The sequence below is a fragment of the Telmatherina bonti genome (genome assembly GCF_933228915.1).
Source record: "Telmatherina bonti genome assembly, chromosome: 23".
NCBI lineage: Eukaryota > Metazoa > Chordata > Actinopteri > Atheriniformes > Telmatherinidae > Telmatherina > Telmatherina bonti.
In genome coordinates, this window is record NC_136632.1 from 18229586 (window position 1) to 18251283 (window position 21698).

Genomic DNA, 21698 nt, shown 5'->3' on the forward strand with positions numbered 1-21698 from the left:
ATAAGATTTCTGGTGTTTTCTGTGTAATTATCACCAGTGCATGAAATAGTGCCTTCAGTCACTGTGCATTCAAAGAATGGCATTCAAAGAATGATGCTGTGTGTAGATCATTATGTGTTCATTATGTGTTGGCTAAAAGAAGAAATATGATTCCCATTTGCTAATATGACAAAAAGTAAAGAGGATACATTTCGTATTTAGACCTTCTATGATGCTTTTTTTTTTTTTTTAAATGCAAACACAAAAACGTCTTCCATTGGAATAGAAATGAATGTAAAAAAAAATGAAGGATGCAGTGTTTAAATAAATGGAAATATGAAAGTATAGTACGCATGTTATGGTCATAGAATGATGGACGGAGCATCTGTCACAACATCTGTAGGTTTGTGAACAAAAGCTCATTGGTCGGTTCCCACCATCACCATCTTGGCCGTCGCTCCCAGAAAATACAAAATTGGGCAAAGAGGTGGAGCTAAGAAGGGAGGCTGTGATCATGGGGTTGGTCTGTTGACATCTATCAAATCATCAATCAACTACCTGTAGTTAAGCTAATGGGATCTAACCAGCTCAGGCTAAAGCTATGTTGTGCTGTTAGCTGCATCGTACCTGTATCTGCTAATTTGCCTTTACTGTTTTAACCATCTGAAATGAGGGAGCGGATCAGCTGATACCTAGTTGTAGCTTTGTCTTGCAGAAGGCTGAACAAAACTATTTAATTGGTAATTAGTGGTACTAATCTATTAAAGTAATGAAGTAATTAGTGTTATTAATAAGTAACAATAAAATTGTTACTAATAAGGCTTGGTTGTTGACTTATGTACTTTTAAAACAACTATTCCACCTTCAGTTTACACACAATCCAACGCAACTATAAGGAAACCTGACTTAATGCCAAATATCCTTTTCTGCTTTGAAATGTTTTTTTTAAAGTATTAAAAATACTTGAACATTTAAAAAAAATTGTCTTTGCTTTTTGTTTTGAACTAAACTTCATAGTCAGGAAAACGGTGACAATGTTCAAACCTGCCAGTGACCTTTCAACAAAACAACTTGTGCATACTGGGAAGATTTTGATATGATCTTCTTTCTCAGCAGGTACATTACCAGTCAAAAGTTTGGACACGCTTTCCCACTGGATCTAATGGGAAAGTGTGTCTAAAATTTTGACTGGTGCTGTATCTCTGGCCTAGAGTTAAGGCTCTTAACTATCTCTCCTTTCTCCATTCCTGAGTTCCTGGTTCTTCCTGTTCACAGGAATCATCTCATTTCATCAAGTTTTTATTAATTGGCTTTATATAATCACAATTCTCAACGATTTGGACTAATGTCAAGATGTGTTATTTCTTAATGACTTATAATGGAATTAAAGTCAATTGATTGAAAAGGATTTGAATGAAAATGGATTGATAGAATCATTATAAGTGCTTTGTGATTACGTCCGTCATGAAATGGCAATGTACAAATAAATAGGAATAAAAATACTGAAATGCAGAAATACAGAATACAAATATGCCATATATTTGGTCCCAATTCTTCCTTTACAAACTAATTTACTAACACACACTGAGAGCTGTGTCATTCAACATGAGTCTCCAACACATTTGGATCTGCCGCCCATTTACACAATCACTCTCAGAAAATCACCCGCAAACGGAAATTCATCCACATGCACAAAAATTCTAGATTGCACACAAATTGGGATCTTAGTAGATGAGCCTTAGGTGTGCTCGTGTGACTTATACATGCACAGTTGCACATGTATGTTAAAACATGTGCAACGCATTTTGAGTTTGCACAGGGGCTCGCACCCTCCCTGCTACAGCCCTCGTGTCAAGAAATAATATTTTCTTTGAGACTAAAAACAGCATCTTGAGCCAATTAAATATGTCTTCTGTTATAGTTTGTGATTTATCTCTACCATGATACCGTTTCACACAAAAACTAAAAAGCAGAACTTCAACTAATATTTCAAAAAGTTTTATATTCAAATTTCAAAACTGAGGATAGAGAAGAAAACAACATGACTGTAGAGACATACAATGATGCCCCGCTGTATTTAAATTTAATTAAACATTTAAACCTCGATGTTTGGTCTCTGTCAAACCATCTATCTATTAAACCACCCATTTATCATCCATCTCGCCTCCTTTGCCCTGTTCCATTCCTCTTACTGGTCGTAAAACATTCCTTTGCGTTCTTATCTGAACATTCACTCGATGATGTCACCACTACTTCCTCAGCCCTCTGTCTGGCACCACCATCTATCAATTCATCCAATCTTGACCTTTTCTCTTCTCCTATCGTATGTATTCATCCATGCAACCACAGCCCCTACATCAACTGAGCTAGGAAGATAGAGAAAAATGGGAAAGTCATTAACTGCATGAAGAATGTGACACACACTTCTGAATGATTTGCCTTGAGCCCAGATACAACTGCAGCACATACACTGTGCAGCAATGCACACTGCAAGACACATAAACCATTCTTGGGGCATCACCCACCCAATTTCACGCCTAATAAGCGTTAAAGGCATAAAGCATCTTGTCATGTTTCTGATGTGACGTCTCACAGTGGTCAAACACAAAGAATGCATTCTTGCTTTGTCATTCTCTGGTGTCTTATGTAACAGCAGGTCGGCTTCAGCTGTCTCTGGGTGTCAGCATCCATGACCTTTTCTTCTCCAGCGCTTCAGACTGACATTATGAAAGAGATTCTTGCCATTGGCATCAGTAAAAATGCATAAAAGATACAATAGTGCCCTGTCTTCAACATTTGATATCACTCTCTACATCACTGATGGAGTGATAATGTTAAGGATTCAGTGTGACATAACCTTCTGCATTAAGGTATGTTAGGTAAAAATAAAATGCAGTGTATTATTTTAATGTCACATGTACTAAGTGTTTGAAACATTCTTTGTGGAAATTAAGTCCAATATGTCAATTAATGAGGGTGCAGAATTCCAGAGAAATGTTTATTTTTACCTCCAAATAAAAAAAAAAAGAGATTATTATTACTTTTTTTTTTTCTATTAAATAGGATCAATCATCATACTCAGTTCAGAAGAACCTCAGAAAACATAAATTCAGTCTAGTTTTGTGGTTGTTTATTCTTTTATTCACTGATTTTACTTGTAAAGTAATGTCCCTTAAGATGCTTTAACTGAGTTGCAACCAGTTATTCTTGCTTTATTTATATATTTTGATCTATTGATGAAGTCAAAAGTCTAACTCATTGCACAAGTTAATGCAGCAGCCAGTTTATCTATAGTTTTTTTTTTTTTGTTTGTTTTTTATGTTTTCTTTATGTTTCTTTGAGGGCCTTTTTTGTGTCTGTTCGTTTTTTGTCTCTCTCTCTTTTTTTTGTTTTTTTTTCTCCCTCTCTCCTTCTTCTTTGGGGTTTTTGTCCTCTGTAGAGTATTTTTAATTTTGTATTGGACCCTGCCTATTTCCTCTTTTTTTTCTTTTTGTATCCATTCTTTAAATTAATAAAATAGGAGGGAAAACCTATCTTTTTTTTTTTTTTCACATTTAGGGGTTAAGGAAAAGGGGGAAGAAGGAAGGGGGGGGGGGGGGGGGGGGGGATATGTGAACAATATATGAAATTCATGTACGATGTCATATTTGGAAAAGGCAAATCATGTTCATGATTTGCCTTTTCCAAATAAAAAGATTTGAAGCACAGTTTATCTATAGTTACCATCACGTCTAAATACCCATCCAGTCCCTATGGGATCAATAATCTTATCTCATCATTCATTATCGCAAAACATAGTTTGAACTTTCAGTGCTGAAGAAGAATCAGGGAGAACAGGAATAGTCCCTACCAGAGGCATGAAACACTAAGAATGAGACTGAAACACTACATTCAAGGCGTGGTCAAATGGCTCACACACTCCCTTCTATATGTGCAGACACGCTGAATCTTGTTGGGTTACACTTCAGCACTTTAGTTTCAACGTTTAAGCCTGATTGTTAGGAGAGAAAAATAACATAACTAAGAATTTTTTTGCACTTTTTCAAGGTGCAAAGACACCAGTAAGTATAATTCTGCAACTTTTGTGACTTTTTTCATTATAACTTTATAATAATGCAGTGTGTGATTTGGTCCTGGCATAAAATGAGAAGAAAGCTGCTTTTCATCTGCAGACTTTCTAGTGACTAAAATAATCATTAAAATGTTGAGAAAAGATTAAGCTGGAGAAGGATATCAAATCCACCTACTAAAAAGCAACAGGTGCATCAAAGAAATGGTTGCTTGACTTGAAATGAGCGTTAATCCCTGTTATAACAAAGACTGAAGGGGAGCGTGCATGTATTTGTTTCGAAGTTTTAAGCCATGACAACATGAGTAATGTTCTGTCTTTGCAGAACCGAGGTAAATTCCTTAACGTCAGGACTGGAAAACAGTCTGGACTATTTTCTGTGCGTTTACTGAGACAGAAAAAGTAAAATGTTTTTTAAGCTGTTTAAAGGATGTGGAGTACGTAGATGTTTTGTTTGCCTGTGTTTTTGCTCAGTGTTGACAAGCCTGTCACAAAGATACTTAAAGGGGTGCTATTATGGTATTTCAAGTTTTCTGAGCTTTCTACAGTGTTACAGTGTTGAATCCTCATCAGACATGTGAACGGCACTGTTTTTTTTTATCACCTTAACGAATGTTTGAGTTTGAGTTTGAGTTCCAGCACCCTCTCCGTTCGGTTTCCATGTCAATGAAAAACGCGTCATTTTAGAGAGTTTTTTCTACTTGGAAATCCTTGTGACGTCCCGGGGGATAAGGTTCGGTGATTGGTTACCTTCTACTGGTTAACAAGGGCATGTACAAATACATCAGGCGGGTGGAAAACGTGGGATAAAGTTATTTCCAACGATGGCTGGTGAGTTTACCAAAGAGAGACATCCTGCTGCATTCCTTGCTGTGGGTTGCTGTTTTCCACTTCGTTTTCAGGGTCTGATTCAGGTTCCAACATGTAGGGCTGTATGCTATGTGTTGACATTGTATTTTGTTTTTTTATTGAGTTCATATTAGCCTAATCCTTCTGTTTATGAGATGTTACAATGACGGTGAAAGCAGGTGCAGTGCGCGCTTCCGATGTAGTGCAGTGGCGGGAGGCGGGGCTTAATGAGGAAGAGTCTCAATCCACTCGTTTTGCCCACAGGCTAATCTGACAGCCTGCGGAGAGGGTTGGTCTGAAGTAAATAAAGCGATTTGTGACAATAACTCGATCAATCCCAGCCCTTCTGGTCTCAGAAATAGAAATAAATTAGCCTGAAATGCACATAATAGTTCCACTTTAAATAAATGAAAACTACAAGAAATATCTGACAGTATGGTTCCTTTTCTCCTCTCTCTGGGTGTGTGTGTGTGTGTGTGTGTGTGTGTGTGTGTGTGTGTGTGTGTGTGTGTGTGTGTGTGTGTGTGTGTGTGTGTGTGTGTGTGTGTGCTTTACCGGCAGACTGTGATGTCTCCATGCGCTGAGTTCTGCGGCACTGTGCCAGGCTTTAAATTGGACACATTAAAGTAGGATAGTGTGTGGTCGATAAAGCCGTGCATGGTGCCCGACTGGCTGTACATGTACTGGTAGACAAGCCGAGGAATGAAATCTGATGTGAAGGCGATCACAAAAGCCTGCAGACAGGAAGAAAGAATGCTTCAGTAAGAGGGCGACATAGTTTCCACTGGGAAGTCATTCTGGAGAGATCTTTGGTGTGATGTCTACTAGATCCAACAACAGGCTTTCATAAACAATTACTGCTATTCAAAACTAGATATTATTGCTTTAATTGAGCACTTATGTGACATCATTTTCAAATGCGCTGAATCATCAAATTGTGGAACCCTTTCCTTGAGTGATGTGTTTTGCTTTAATAGATTTTGGTAACAAAAAGCCAAAAAAAAAGGGAAAAACAAAAAAGAAAACGGTGACAGGATGATTATCTTTTTGAGCTTGAATGAACTATGGTCACACAATGGGATAATGACATTTTTTATTGAAAGATGTGAGTTCTGAGAAACTGTATTACATTTATGACTTTTTGACATTAGGGACAACCTTGGTTTAAAAATAGAGGGTTTTGCTGTAAAACTCCCTGGTAGACGTCCAATCTTCCGTGATTCTAAAATAAATAAACTCATGCTCCTTGTTTTTAAATCCTCCACAAATCTCTTCAGTATTAAAAGTAAATGGAAAAGAGTTTGGTTGTCTGACTGAGAAGAAAAAACAAGCAGAAGTTCTTGTCCCCAGCTCATATCACCATGACCTCTGTGAATTAACATATTGGTTTCTGATATGAGATCATGTTGTACCTCTAATGGGAAAAAAAAAAAAAAGTCTGTCTTTATTGGAAACTGGGGGGGGGGTTTTCCCAGAGAGGAAAAAGCTCTTTGTAAAGAGTTATAATATACATTCAAGTTTTCCAATGGGTCAAAGTAACTTTGTCACGTGGGAAACCAGTGATTTGCTGCTTTAATTGTTATTATTCAATTACCTTCAATAATTGTGTTTAAAAGAGATTTAATTCCCTTCATATTTGCCCTGGAGACGTTCAAATATACAGAGGAGACTACGAGTGACTGGGAGTTGTGCAATATTTAGATGGTGTAAATCACAAGACTGTTTTGTCCGCAGAACTGCTTCATGCACGACCTTAAAACAGACGCGTTGACACACATTTTTTCATCTAAAAATTCTATAATCTCGTTCAAATATTTAGACGTCTAACTAGTTTTAGTGGTGGGGCTTAGCTTTCTTTAAATATCACAGAATATTTCACTCTGAGTATGTTAACTGAGTTGAGGGAAACCATGTTTTCTGTTCCAGAAAAATGAGGTAAATCTTACCCCAACTTTGTTGCCATGGTAACTGGCTCTGTGAAGTGAACCTCCTTGTTTGCAAAGTTTCCACCCACCAGAAGCAGCTGTCATACAGCTGCACCAATGCAATTCCAGAGATTTAGAAGGTGAATTAACAAACACTTTATGTAGGGAGGACTCATCTTTCATAAATAGGACTTTTTCTTCATAATGTTGACAACACAGGACATTTTAAAAAGATGTTTTGTTGAGTCATGAAAACAAACCCTCACACACATCTGAAATCATTATTCTATAAATGTGGGAAAATATGGTATTATAGAAATCATATTATCATCATCACAATTATTTTGTCCTTCCTCCCTCCTTCCTCATTTTACTGACGATTGTGGGCTTTATTATTCCTATCTCCACTTTGTAAAGAATCTATTACTTTGTTTTTAATGACATTTTCAACATATGTACATTTATTTTGTCAAACTCTTTTTGACCTATTTTTAAGAAATTTAAAAACACACAAACACATTCATAAATAATTTGCTAATACTGTTTTCTGTCTGTAATTTTATCATGTTTTACAAAACATTTCTAAAACATAACTATTAGTCATTTCCCAGCATCAGCAATGTGTTCGGTGCAAATTACTTTAATACTCACATTTATAATGACTGACAATTTTCCCATTCCACTCAATATGTTGTACCATATTCCTATAGAGAGGAAAAAAAGCAAGTATGTGAGAATGAAAGAAGAAGGTAAAGAAACAAAAGGTATATCAATATTCAGCACAGTGAATAAATTGAAAGAAAACAGCCACAACTGTGGTTTTATCTATAGCAGCTGATACAGAACAGTTATACAATTCCTTAGATGGGCAATTATGTTTTACCAAGTGGCTTGTACAAAATCAATGATTACACATTTTTATTTTGGCCTGTTCCCAACTTTTTTCAAACCCGCAGCATCATTTGTGACAAATGGCTGGATCTGTGCCATTTATTTCATTTTATGGCAAGGTTCAAAATAATATTACCATATTATGGTTTGCTTTTCTAATTCCCATTTTATTACTTTTCTTCCACTACTACCCACCTTCTTATCAAGAAAGGATTAACTTTATGATCAATACTTCAGCGCAGGGGTGGGCAACTCCAGTCCTTGAGTCCCACAGTCCTGCTAATGTTAGGGGTTTCCCTGCTGCAACACACCTGATTAAAATCATTGGCTAATCAGCAGACTTGTGCAGAGTTTGATGAAAAGTCTGCTGATGAGGTCTGATGTGTGCCTGGTGTGTTGCAGCAGGGAAACTCCTAACATTTGCAGGACTGTGGGACTCGAGGACCGGAGTTGCCCACCCCTGCGTATTTAAAAAAAAACCAAAAAAAGCTAAAAATGAGGCTAGGCTAGTTTTCGTCACAAGGTCATACGATGTTTGAAACTTTCCTGAATGTCGTAAATAAAGCAATGGAAAAACTGAAAAAAAAAAAAAAGAAGAAGAAAAACAAACAAACGAAAAACAACTGTGCTAAAATTGAGCTCCATGAAAAATGACAAAGTGAATTTTTTGTGTTTCAGCAGAGCCTTTTAGTGTGGACAACTAAAATTTTTGTAAATTCTACAAGAAACATATAGACAGCATGACTCGTTTTTGTTTTTTTTCATTAAGGTCAACTTTAAATCAACTCTTTAAAATTGCTGTTACTCTGTTGTAATAAGACTGTTTCAATATGCAGAAACGGTTTTCATGATGTAAAGCACTCTGTGTTCCTGGTTGCCTCAAATGTGATTCACAAATAAAGTTTGACTTTGACTTAAACAAAATAAAGCCTTTTTAATTTTGTTTTATTCGACTGCTAAGTTTTGAAAACAGTTTCCTAAACATCCAATCTGTTCTATTGTCCTAACTTACCAATGTCCTTCGCACGTACAGCGACTGGCCTCCGCAGCTCCGTAACAAACTTCTTGGCATCCAGTCTGATCTCAATGACATTGTTCAAGAGGGCAAAAAGGGGGGCCAGTGGGAAAGAAGCCACGAACAGAGAGACGAAACCAAACTGGATGACTGAAAAGGGAGAGGAGAGGTGATAGCATGCTCCAATGACTGGAAGGTATTTAACAACATAGAAAGAATCTTTTATATATATATATACACATATATATATATATACACACATATATATATATATATATATATATATATATATACACATATATATATATATACATATATACACGTATATATATATATATATATATATATATATATATATATATATATATATATATATATATATATATACATACATATATATATATATATATATATATATATACATACATATATACATATATATATATATATATATATATACATATATATTTGTGCAGAACTTTAAAAAAAAAAACTTTTAAAACAAAGAAAAACAGCAAATATGAAAAAAAAAGTCATAAAAGTCAATAATAGTTTGATAATATGGTAAAGGCCCTGCGATGGACTGGCGACCTGTCCAGGTAAAGACTGCTGGGATAGGCTCCACCTTCCCCGCGACTCTTCATCAGACGAAGAGGTTAGGAGAATGAATGAATGAAAAATATGGTAAAGTTATGGCAAACACAAATGCCACTGATACAAATCTGATTGAAGCTGAATTGTTAAAAAAACAAAAAGCGCCATTTTTCAACATCCTCAGACATTCAAACTCTGCATTTGTAAGCTGCAATGTGCAAGTGATCTCAGGATGCAGAGTCAGGACCAGTCTGACCACATCTCACATCTCAGAGTCCACAAGTGATAAAACTGTTTGGAAGCAACGCCATGGAGGATTCCACACCTACGATACCACTGCTGTGGCTTTTTCACTCATAAGCTCAAAGCTAACCAAACCATGCAATCCTTCTGCAACAAGTATGGGACACTAAGCAAGTTTGTGAATAATTACATTCTGGTTTGTTGCCCATGTGAAAACAAGTTTAAACTCTCCCATTTGACTTTTTAATAACCAAGTTTATATAATTCAACATAAAATCATAACTACTACTGTGAGAGAATAGCAGTGACATACATTTGCATTCATTAATAGTTCTATGAAACGTTTTATGAATGACAACCTGTTAAAAAAATCCAACAAATTCTGCTTTAAGTTGCAAATTTATCAGACTTTGCCGTAAACTAAATCAGACGCTTGTTAAATTAAAACTGCTCATCTTAAAAGACGTTGGCCTCCAGAATTTGTCGTGTTTGACATGAAAAATCTTGGCGCCACCTCAAAATAACTCAAGCTCATTTAAAGTTAACTCTAATGTGATGAAGATCAGCCACAAGTCAAAACCATTTCATGTGAAAGGTTGGTATGTGAGCAAGAAGTCTAACCAATAATAATAAAAGCAATTTTTTTTTTTTTTTTTTTAAACACTGAGTCCCTTGGCGTTGTCGGATCAACATTCATGCACTCCTGTCCGGTCATGAGTTGTCTGTCCAATGATTCCTTTTAAGGTTAAAACACCACCAACTAGACTGAGACTTTTCTATGATTAACCATGTGTTTGTCAAGACTGAACGTCTGCACGTGTTGGGCAAATCCACTTATATAGATGAGTCAGAGACAAACCATTCATGAATAGTAGGAGAAACTAAGCTTGATTGGAATGTGTTGTACAAAATATTGCAGGCACACATATTCAAACAAGCCCTGGGTTTTGCAATACTGGATAACTGTTAGCAACAAAGTGAGAGAAATCACGCCGAGGTGACTCGTTCACTTCCTGGGAATGATTTAATGACCGAGCTGATTGTTAAGTTTGTATATTTTTAAACTGCAAATTTGTAAGATAAAAAAAAATAAAAATTAATAAAAGCATTGTGATCCCCTTACAGAGACATCTGCACCCGCAGAGATTAGAGGTTTGACTTTGATTTGGTGGGACATTTTGAAGTAAAAAATACTGTAAAACTATTACTTTACTATTTTACTATTTTATATAGAATGCCAGGAACCCATATCTTATTTTAATCATTCATTTTTTTTATTGTAGTTACTGGTTTCAAGAATAAAAAGTAATCTAGTTTGCTTAGATTGACATTAAAAGGGGTGGAGTTTATGAACATTTTTTTTTTTTTTTAGTCTTGTCTTGTCCAGCATTTAAGCAGGCAGGATGATTTTCTGGATGCTGTGTTCTGCTGGGCAAATTTACTTTGCCAAGGCAAGCATCATAGATATAATACTCCCCTTGATATTCTGGTTTCTTATTTTATTTTTCTACCTATTTTGCATAATTGTTTGGATTACAAAGTTTGTACTGCTGGACCGGACTGGAAAGGACAGAAGAGGGACAGAAAGAGAATCTAAAAGAAGAAAAAACAGAAATACACCTTGTCAAGAGAAAAAGAGAGAAGGAGTGCTCTTATGAACATTGATACTTGATGAAAAAGGAAGTTTGGTTTCAGTTTTTTGTAAGGATCCACATGCCATACTGCCTGGGACTGTTGCTGTGGATCTAACATGCTATATGAGCTCTTGGAAACCAGACATTTAGGATAAAACAAAGAAATTGTCTTGATGTACCTCATGATCCAGCGTTGCTCTCTGCATTGCATGCAGGTGAAACCAGTGATAAACTTGTATTATCAGATATTTCAGGTTGCAAATTCTTGAGGGTTCTCCTTCTGAATAGGCCCATTATTCCACCCTTTCTTTATAGAGTTAATACTTTTTATAACACTGTTTGTGTACCCAATGTCCTCCCGAATCAAACCAGTCCACTTTCACGAAGCATTTTGTGGACATGTCATAGGTTTGAGAGTTAATCCTGACTTTATTTGGGTGTGTTTATTCACAAAGATTTGACTAAAATCTATAATCTTCATGCCAGTTTAAATGAAATATTTAAAGGCTCATAAAGTGAAACAAGATAATAGAAAAAAGTGTGAAGCAATAAAATTTTCTGACATGCTGATTAATAATTAATTCATCTGCTTCCGAAGAATGTGAAAAGGAAACCTGAGTAAGACTCTGCCTGACTGCTGCTGGAGCACAGCTCGGATCAGAGCAGTGGAACTTAAGCAGTGTGGGAACGGGGAATTCCAGCGAGCCGGAGACTGACGGCTTCACCTCGGGACGCCGCGCTGAGACAATGAGCGGCCAGGAAGAAAATACGACATGAGGGCAGCGAGCGCTACAGGGCAAGCTTAGAATAACCTGGCTATCTACCTGAGCTCAGGTTGATGGGTTCGGCCCAGACGCACAAAGAAAGATGTGAACACACCTTTGCATGAGCACCAGTGCTTCACAGATAGACTGCACAGGTACAGACAAGCACATAAACACATGAATGAACACCAATCCAGTCAGAACTGAAAAAATTTGGTTCCCTCGAGGCAGGATTTGTACTTTTTTTGAGATGTTTTGCTTATTCCATATTAAGTTTTATATGGCTTATGAGTTGTGTGGAGCAGGTTGTACTGTTTACATCTTTACATAGATGCCTGTCTCTGTAGTCAAGCTGCATGTTTGCTGCACCGCTGTTGCACTTTGCCTCCCGCCAGCCACGTGGAAATGATCAAAGACATGAAGCTGTGGAGCTGTCTCAGCTGTCTTCTTCATGAGACAGCAGGGAAGCCATCACTCACTTTTCCCAATTTTCTTTACAACACTGTTCAAATGAATCAAATGTGTTGGAAGCATGAGCCTTTATGTCAGCAGTGTTTTATTGTGTTTTAAAGAGCAGATGACAGACACAGAAGTTCCTCCTCTTTATCTCTGTTGAAAAAGATACTTACATCATGAGGCCAGTGTTTTTTGTTTCACCTTTGAATGGATGATTCAAGTTGTTACGGCAAATCTACGGATTTTTTCAACTTCAGCTTTGGTTAAAATCAAAGGAAGTTTGTCTCTAAAACACTCTGTAGTGTGTGCGCTCTAACACCTAACTCACATGTCCTCAATTCAGTTTGTTCTAACTAGAAAACCACAATATGTCACGGGAAAGATGGACTTCCCATTTCATTTCAGTCCTAAAATAAAAAACATTTACAACTTCGATTTGAACAAAAACCTGTTTTGCTAAAGGCTTCTTTCCTTCCATGTTTAACCATCATGTTTTAACCATGTTTTCATGATCTTTTGATAGGAGTTCTGCATTCACCTTGAATTTTTTATTTAAAAAAATTACAATTTTATGTCATTACAGCTAAATTTAGCTTTATTTGTATAGCGCCACTTCACAACAATGTTGTCACAGCGAACTTTACATACACATCATTTCAAGCCAATTCATTTATAGCCTATGATAGAAACCAACTGATTGCATCGAATCATGACTTCGATCCAATCCCCCATCCTGAGCATGCACGCGGCGACAGTGGGAAGGAAAAACCTTCCTTTTAAACAGGAAGAAAACCTCCAGCAGAACCCGGCTAAGGGAAGGCAGTCATCTGCCTCGACTGGTTGGGGTGGAGAAGACAGGAAAGACAGATCAACATGTATAACTGCACTTATTCAATTAAGGTTGATTACTGCCCAGTAAACGATTTAAACAAATTGATGCTTCTTCTTGAAATTAATTTTTTCCTTCAAACACAAATGCAACTTTTCAATAATTAATTCACTTCTAAATGAGCATCTTTTACTTTAACTAATCCTGATCTAATCAGAAACAGACAAAACAACTTTTATCAATTGTATACAGTAACCTCCCCACTCGTCGGATGCAGGTTATTCAGTTTTCCATTTTGCTCCCTCATCATGTATCCTTTATTCTTTTGGTTTGAAAATCAACACAGTATCATACTACCACCACCATGCTTCACTGTGGGGTTCTGAGGATAAATGTTAGGTTTGCAACGCATGCAGCATTTGGAAGTAAAGGCTTAAAGATCAGATTTTGTCATTTTAGAACTATGTTACTGTTTTGCATTTGATTGGACATTTTTTCTTTCCAACACTTTCTTTCTTTCTTTCTTGCCACTCTCGTGCAACTTCATGATGTGTATGACTTAAAGTTGTCGAATAGACCAATACTTTTATTTTGGGACTGCCTTTTGAATTTTTTTGTTGTGTTTACATATATCATGCATGTATGTATGTATACTTTACAGTGTCCTTTAAAAACTCTGGCGCCTACAGGGTTAATTAATCTGTCTTTACTAAGTGTGTACTTAAAAATGTTGGTGACTTATTTTCCATGAGAGAGGAAAAGCTGTAATCTCCAACTGCATCTGCATTGTTGATGTATTGTGGCTTTTAAGTGGCATATACATATTGTGACATATTCTGTGTGTGGTTGTGTGTGTGTGTGTGTGTGTGTGTGTTTGTGTGAGTGCATATTTGAATTTAACAAAAGTTTGCCCATGTCTCTGAGCTCCTACTTCACAGGTTTAGATAGGGTAAAGGACAATAGCCTCATCAATCAAAAAAAAAAAAAATCCAAATATGAATCCAGAACATTGTGGATAGAAGTCAAAGGGTGCATGTTTTGCTACAAGGGTCTTTAGATTATGTAACACAGTGACACTCAGGAATACTCATCTTGAAAGTATGTTGATGCCGAAGTGGTTGCTATTTGTTCCTGAGGCTATTTGACGCTGTGTGTGACTGCAGACTTACTCATCTCCATGTATTCTGGTGTGAGGCCTTCAAAGGGAGCCAGGGCATAATCCAGGTTCCACTGCTGCGGGGGTCTTTCCTCATTCTTCTTATTCTGTGTTGATTCTTTCTCCTTACAGGTTCGTATCAACTTCTTCAGCTTCCTGTTAAAAGGGAGAAAAAGATGGAGGACTTGGTGAAGGCTGAGAAATAACAGATAAAACTTAGTTAAAAATTTAAAGCATAAATGGATCAAGTCTAAGCTGAGTTACTTTAAACAAGGAGGTTTTGTGTTTATTGTGATTATTATTTGGTTTTTTTTCTCTGCAGCATTGCTCATAAAGCAAAGAACAGATTTGTTAAGAGGTAACGGCTAAATTCAGAAATAACAAGCATCTGCAGGTAGTTTAGATCAAAATGTAAACTGTTTCACATTTCTTTTTACTTATTTGATTTGATTTTGATATGTTGTTTTCCATGTACTGTTTTTTGTTGTTATGCTTTTGTAAATCACTTTGGTTAACTGGTTTTAAAATCCTATGTGAACAAAGGGAAGTTAGAAATGGAGAGAAATCTTTTATTTATAAACCACTTTTCTAATCGAAAGTTGCACAACGCGCCTTACATACCATTTAGAAACAGTCTTCACACACACAATATGACCTAACAATTTAAAAAGTGAACACCTGATCATAATCTCTCTCACTCACATGCACTTATACGCACACATACCTAAACACACAACACGCATGGAGAATGCAGAGTTATGTCCCTGGACTGGAAACAGAGCTGAACCACTGTGCTTCCCTGAGAAAAGCCCTTAAACTCAAACTGCTTCAAATATGGCCGCCCGCTGCTCTCCAGCAAAGCCAACAGAGTTGGGTAAAATGCAGAGGAGTTTCCCACTTTGGATATGAATAAAGTGAAGACTATTATTATTATTGACTTTATGACAGAGGAATCAAAACATGTTTTGGTTGGTTAATTATAGACTGACATCAAAGCCAGTATATATGAGTCTAGTTAAACATATATACTTTAGTCATTTAATCCAACAGTAGGATGTTTTATTTGGCTGCTTTAGTCCAAGTTGAGAACATTGATTCCCGCTGTACAAACATCTTTAAACATATTTTTTTTAAAAGGTTTGGAAACAACTAACAGATTAGCATATAAATGTAGTGAAAGCTGCAATGGGAAGGCAAGTCTTTGATAGATATTTGAAGGGAATGGCTATTTATGAGTTTTGCTGTCGCCTCAGTTTTTTTTAGACTTATTTAGGCAATTTCTTTTATGATTGACCAGGCCAAGGTTGCTGTGTGCTGGTCATTTGTTTTTTTGGTCTCTTAGTGTGGGAGAACAGAATGACATTACTGTGATTTTTCCACTGGCATAAATCCTCGATGGATACAGTCCCAGTGTGAATTCAGTTGTCTTGAGCATCCACCTCCCTCATATGCACTCTCTGCAGGGTAAAGCTCCTGGGAATCTGCTGCTTCCAAGACCAGTAAAACACAAAAACTCACAATATAAAATGTTTAGGGACTAGCTTTATGTTTGCTGCCTTTGAAAGGATATTTATTTGTTTATTGATTTCATGCATAAATAAATATGACCTGCTCTTTTAAAAGCCCAACAGTATTTTATTTATTATTTTACTGAGTATCAGCAATAAATACTGAACACTAAGTGTTGTAGGTAGAATATGTTTGGAAAAAATGTTCATTAATAAAGTGATTATTGCAGCTGCTGAAATGGCAACTTTTTTTTTCTCATTTAATTAATCAATTATTTGTGTATTTGTTGCATATTTTTCATACAAACTAATCATGCTCTTTATACATGAAATAAAAAACCATTGCACTTTTTAAAAACGATTCAACCTTCAGTTTTGCTGCTGTGCGACTAAACTGTGGTTTCGTTAGAAAGAAGCTTTTATGGCCAAGTAGCTCTGATGAAGAGCCACACCTGAGACATGCCATAAAACTGACCGCTACGGTTTTACTGGTCGCCTTCCAGGTGTGAAAGCCTTTAAGTACGTAAAGGTGACACAGATCAGCAGGCCGTTGTGTTGATGGTACTATCATACGTCACAGACTCCTCTAACAGGTCAGGGGCTCAAGCTGTGCTGACAGCAACAATAACATTGTGGCCTGAGGCCAGACGCTGTCATCGCTGTAATAAACAAAGCTGACCTTTGACCTCTGGGACTTGCATGTAAAAAAACTAAGACATTGAAGGAATGTTATTAGAGGGAATCTTGTAAGAGCTTGTAAGTGTTGTTAGAGAACAAAACCTGTTAAGACATCTCACAAAGGAAAGTGCTTCATGTGAGCTTATTGTCTGACAGCTTCCTGACTTGATCTTCGATACTTGTGAAATTCCAAACTTTCCATGTAGTGATGACTTAAAACAAGGAGGAAATCAGTTGACTTACGGGATGCCAATCTCAAAGATGTTGTTTTGGATCAGTTGCTTTCCCAGCATGATGATGCTGAGCTGAATGCACAACTCAATGAGGCAGCCTCCTGGAGCACACTAGAAGAGATTGATACTTGGTTTGCACATTTTTTCCAATATCTTTTTTTTTTTATTATTATTTGCTTTTTTAAGAGAAAGAAAAATTTAAAGACTTAAAAAAAAAAACAAAAAAAACACAAACCTCCTCCATTCGATAATCATTAAAGACGTACACGTAACTTCCAGGTCGACCCGCAAACCTGCAGAGACAACATGGAAAAAGGGAATTAGTTGTTCTAAACAGACCTCATAAAGTAACAGAAACGAAGACTACTGCTTTGCTGAATATCCACAACAGGAAAGTGGAAAGAGTTATTTTTCAGAGATGATTTTAATGTGTGGAACTATCCGAGATATTATATCATTCTGTAGGTGGAAAGCAATCAGTTCACCATGTGAGTTTATTTGTTGTTGTGAAGACTTTGTTTTTAGGAATTCAGACACAAGTCCAAAAGTTGTTTCTATTTTCCCAGAAATACATTAAATCTATGGGTTACGGGTCTTTTTATGGGTTTATTTGTTTACTGTTCCTCTTTCTTCTAAACTTTTCCAATTAAATCTTCTTTATGTAAATCAAAACACCAGCATTTGAGTATATAGAGCTTGATTTTGCGATGATATTTCTGCGTGTTATGCTGTAGCTGGAAAAGGACAAATCGGGTACCAGTTTCCACCAGCAGGTGGCGAATTTGTCGCGTTCTGAGGGATTTAAACTAGAATTTAAACTATAAAATATATAATTACTTTAATTGTTTTAAGACACATTCCGTCATAATTAAAAAGTTTGTTTTTAGTGCTAGTTGAAAATAGGGCAGCACAGAATGAGTGACAATTTGGAAATACTTGTCCCATGGTCTTACCGTCCCTTGAAGAAAGCCACATAAAAGATGGGAGCGTATGCATTCATAAACTTCAGTAAGAAGGCTTTCAGGATGAGGCGCTCCTCAAAGTTGGTTTCTGTTTTAGGAATCTCTGAAAAAGAGTTGATGTGAAAGTGTAAACATTGTTTCACAAGGTCAGAGTGGGGAGTGGGATGCATCACATAACATGTATTATACATCCAAGTTTTCAACACTTAATGTTTCTTAGTGTGTCAAAGAGTGTGTCTAAGACTGCTATGATAACATGAATAGATAAACTGAGTCTCGCCCTAACGCCGTCGCTGTGCTGGAAGTAGGTTAGGCTAACAGCTCTTTTAATATTGCAAACACACATAAATTCCCATCCTCACACTTTTCCCCACAACATTTTCTGCTTTTTCAGAGGCTGTTAATGCGAATGTGAATGTGGGTAAAACCTCTTGGGAGGACTGATGGGGTGGCTGGAGCATGAAAACATCAAAGCTTTATCAGACTGTCTAAGAAGAGGCAGAAAGGCCCCATTTTTCTTACATATACTGAAGAATAGTAATTATAACATGCCAAATAAGAATGGTGGTAAAAAAAAAATGAAGAAATCGTATAAAAATGTGTTTTAATAAATATTTTTTGTCACAACTTTACTGGAAGATACGGAAGTAAAACAAACAAGTGTTTTCTTGTTTCATTTCTTGTTTACTCTTTTTCTAAAGTTTCTCAGTGAATTATGTAAACAACTGTTTGAGTACCACAGTTTTACAGGAACATAGTGATGATTTTAACATTTACTTGGTATTTGTTTTGCTTTGAGTTAAATGAGAAATTATACTGTCCTATTTCCTGAGAGCAAACAGTCAACATGCAGGGCACGGTTGACTTATAGAGCAGAATAAAAGAAACACACATCGAGCCTCCAGGATTAACTTTGTGTTATGAGAAAAGAAAAAGTTGATATCATTAAAAATACCACACAGCTTTTATAGTGGTCTGTTCTGCTAAACCAGTCCAGTAACTTAACGTCAAAATAGGTTCAGATTCCAAAAACACAGGATGGATGTTATTATTCTATGCAAGCACATATAAAGTTCATTGGTGACTGACCCATGTAAGAAGATTGGAAGGGGGGTGGGAGGGGGTCTAGGACTTGTTGAATTTAGGACGCATCATTAATAGTGTTCCTCTGGATCGTAGAGTGTTTCGGCCTGTCACACTATACACCCTCACCAGAGGCGGCCGGCTGCAGGGTGATCAAACCTGAGCCTGCGTCCAATGCCCAGGTATAGTTAGTGGTATAAAACCACTTGACTTTCTATTTATTTATGCGCCCAGCAGGGATCCTTCCTCTTCATCCAAAGCCATTGGCTACTTTTCTCTGCTGCCTCTGAGGTGGTTTTAATGGCTGATCAAAGGCTCTGGGCCCTGACTCCAAGGTCTCTTAATAGTTTGGTGATAGATGTTGCCGCCGTGTTGTTGCACTTAAGCAGCTAGCTCAGCATAGCACAGGTTCTTTCATTCATGTGCCTCATCCATTGAGTCCTCCCAAGGTACGGTGAGTTCAGTCATGTAGACCTTCTTTAGGAAGGGGACTATATCACCAGGTCAGGCCTTAGGGTAGTGATAGCAATCTCACGGGGGGAAAACCAGTTGTGTCCCAGTATCTGCTAGCAGTTTCCAGTCACGTACCAAGCACAGCTGACCTCGCTCTCTCTCCAATGGTGCGACGCTCCTGGATGCTTTAGCCCCCTCACAAACAAAAATCTTCTTCCATGGGGGGCTGGCTTTGAATGGTGGTTGGGAGTTGATGGCGATTCGTTTGTTCTCCAGAGTGGCCACAAGGCACTTTAGGACTTGGTTATGACGCCAGGTGTGTCGTCCTTGGGTGAGACTCATCTTGCATCCGGTCAGTATGTGCTGGAGAGAGGCTGGGATCATCACCAAACCACTGCTGACAATTGGTTGGTGTTGGGAGGACATTGTAGGTGGCTCTGATGATGAAGCTCAAGCTTCGTGCTTCCATAGCCAATACATAGCTATAATCTGCTCCTGACTCAAACTTAAGTTCAGCTTCGATATGCAAAAGGCAGAAAGCCCTGCACCTTATGGATAAATCGTCAGCTTTACAGTGCAAACAGTTTCTCACTAGTCTTTTGGCTTTTGGACGTCTGATGTCCTTCAGCTGTGAGGCATCTGTTTGTTGCCATTGTTTGTTGGAAGAGTGCCTTGATTTTAAATCTTGATTTGCAAGCATGTCAACCAGGCATTTCTCCATGTGTGTTTGTAAGTTATGCACCTCATAATTCAGTCTCCTCTGTCTAAATGATTTTGTTCCAAAGGTCTTTTGGTTCGTTCAGAAAAAAACTTTACCAACCTCATCTTTCTCAATGCAGACTGATTGACTCAAATAGTTTGGAAATGGCCCTGAACCCTTTCCAGATTGATGGGAGGAGTTACAAGGTTAACAGTTGCTTCTTGTAGATCACTGATGATGTCTTTCCTCCGTGGCATTATCACACATCTTAATGCTTCACACCAGCAAACTTGCCAACACTTCTGCTTTTAAGGTGCTCACTCTTGCTAATGATCTGCTGAACATGTCAATCAGATTAGCAGCACCTGGTTTTGTAGGCAATACAGCCTGCTGGTTATATTTAACTAACTAACCCATTTAGACCAGATTTTACCCAGTAAGACCCAGTAAGTAAAATCTTATCACAGAAACTGTGTGTTTCAAAGTTTTTTTTACTTGACTGTGAACGGTGAATGAAGGGGGTGACAGAAGGCACTACATTGTGGATATGAGACATTGCAAGTTCAAAGTTAATATTGTCCTACATTTTACACACCCCTGACCCTTTCATACCTCCCTTATTTTCTTTCTGAGCTCTTGAGCTCTTACTCCCAAATGGTGGGGGTTAGGAGGGGCTTAAAGTAGATGTTTGAGTCATAGGTTATAAAATATGTGATTGCATAGTTTATACACTTATTGCTTACACAACAGTTGAGTTCCTATCAGGTCATGTGAATAAAGTCTGATAAAAAAGGACTATATTGCTATGGACTCTGACTCAATGAAATGGGGAGAAATACATCAATTGTGAATTTTCCAGTGAGACTGATCTGCCTGGATTTGTTGCCTTGGCAAGAATCTTGTCTCCATCTGCTTCTATCTTGTCTTTATTTTGGTTTATTGTTCTATAATAGCTTTAGAAAGAAGACAAGAAAAGTTGTATCCAATGCACAGCACAAAAGCACAAACCTGTTTCCAAATATATGAAGTTTCCTCTTATCTTCCAGCATGAAGACTTATGTAAGTCATAGTCAATGTCTTAGGCAGCCATTAAAGTATTTTATTATATCGTTTTTCATTTGTCTTTTGTGTTTGCTTGGTTTGTTTCCATGTGGGTTTGAGACAGATGCAACCTTGGTTCTCAATGCAAGACTATACTCAGTGGATGCATTTCCATACCTAGCTCGGTCAGCCACAGCGCCACGGCACCATAGATTTCATCAAGAATCAGGATAACCACTAAATTGATGATGACTGCAGTAGCTGTCACTGTCACCCGGACGTTGGACTTGGTCTCTGGATCAGGGCTCATTGCCATAAGGGCTGACACCGTGATGCGGTAGATGATCACCCCAAAAACAGCAGAAAATGTCAGCCCGAACTGAAAACAAAGAAATAGAAAGCAGAGGAAATAAGCCAGTCATATTTGTTAGATACAGGGCTTTTCGACCGAACTGGTTCCAGAGCTGGTTCGGAGCCAGAGTCAGACTTAGCTCCAGTTCTTTGGCTTTCAACTGCCTAAGCAGCGGCTCCTGGTTCTCAAAACTGGTTCTATCCTGGCACCAATTTCTTTGCTGGGTCAGAGTTGAGAACCGCTTCATCTTGTGTGCATCAGCAGCTGGGTGCAGTGTTACCAGG

The 21698-nt window shown here is 37.5% G+C and overlaps 1 protein-coding gene across 1 annotated transcript in view; it reads right to left on the bottom strand.

The window, feature by feature from the left end:
• ano2b (anoctamin 2b) overlaps positions 1–21698 on the bottom strand; it is a gene marked incomplete at both ends in the record, with an annotated part of 86167 nt that overhangs the window by 11283 nt on the left and 53186 nt on the right. Inside the window, 8 exons of the mRNA XM_079262823.1 lie at positions 5453–5631; positions 7474–7526; positions 8726–8878; positions 14418–14560; positions 16834–16934; positions 17059–17116; positions 17777–17888; positions 21240–21441. Coding sequence (XP_079118949.1) covers positions 5453–5631; positions 7474–7526; positions 8726–8878; positions 14418–14560; positions 16834–16934; positions 17059–17116; positions 17777–17888; positions 21240–21441 — 1001 coding nt within the window. The remainder of the gene's footprint in view (positions 1–5452; positions 5632–7473; positions 7527–8725; positions 8879–14417; positions 14561–16833; positions 16935–17058; positions 17117–17776; positions 17889–21239; positions 21442–21698) is intronic.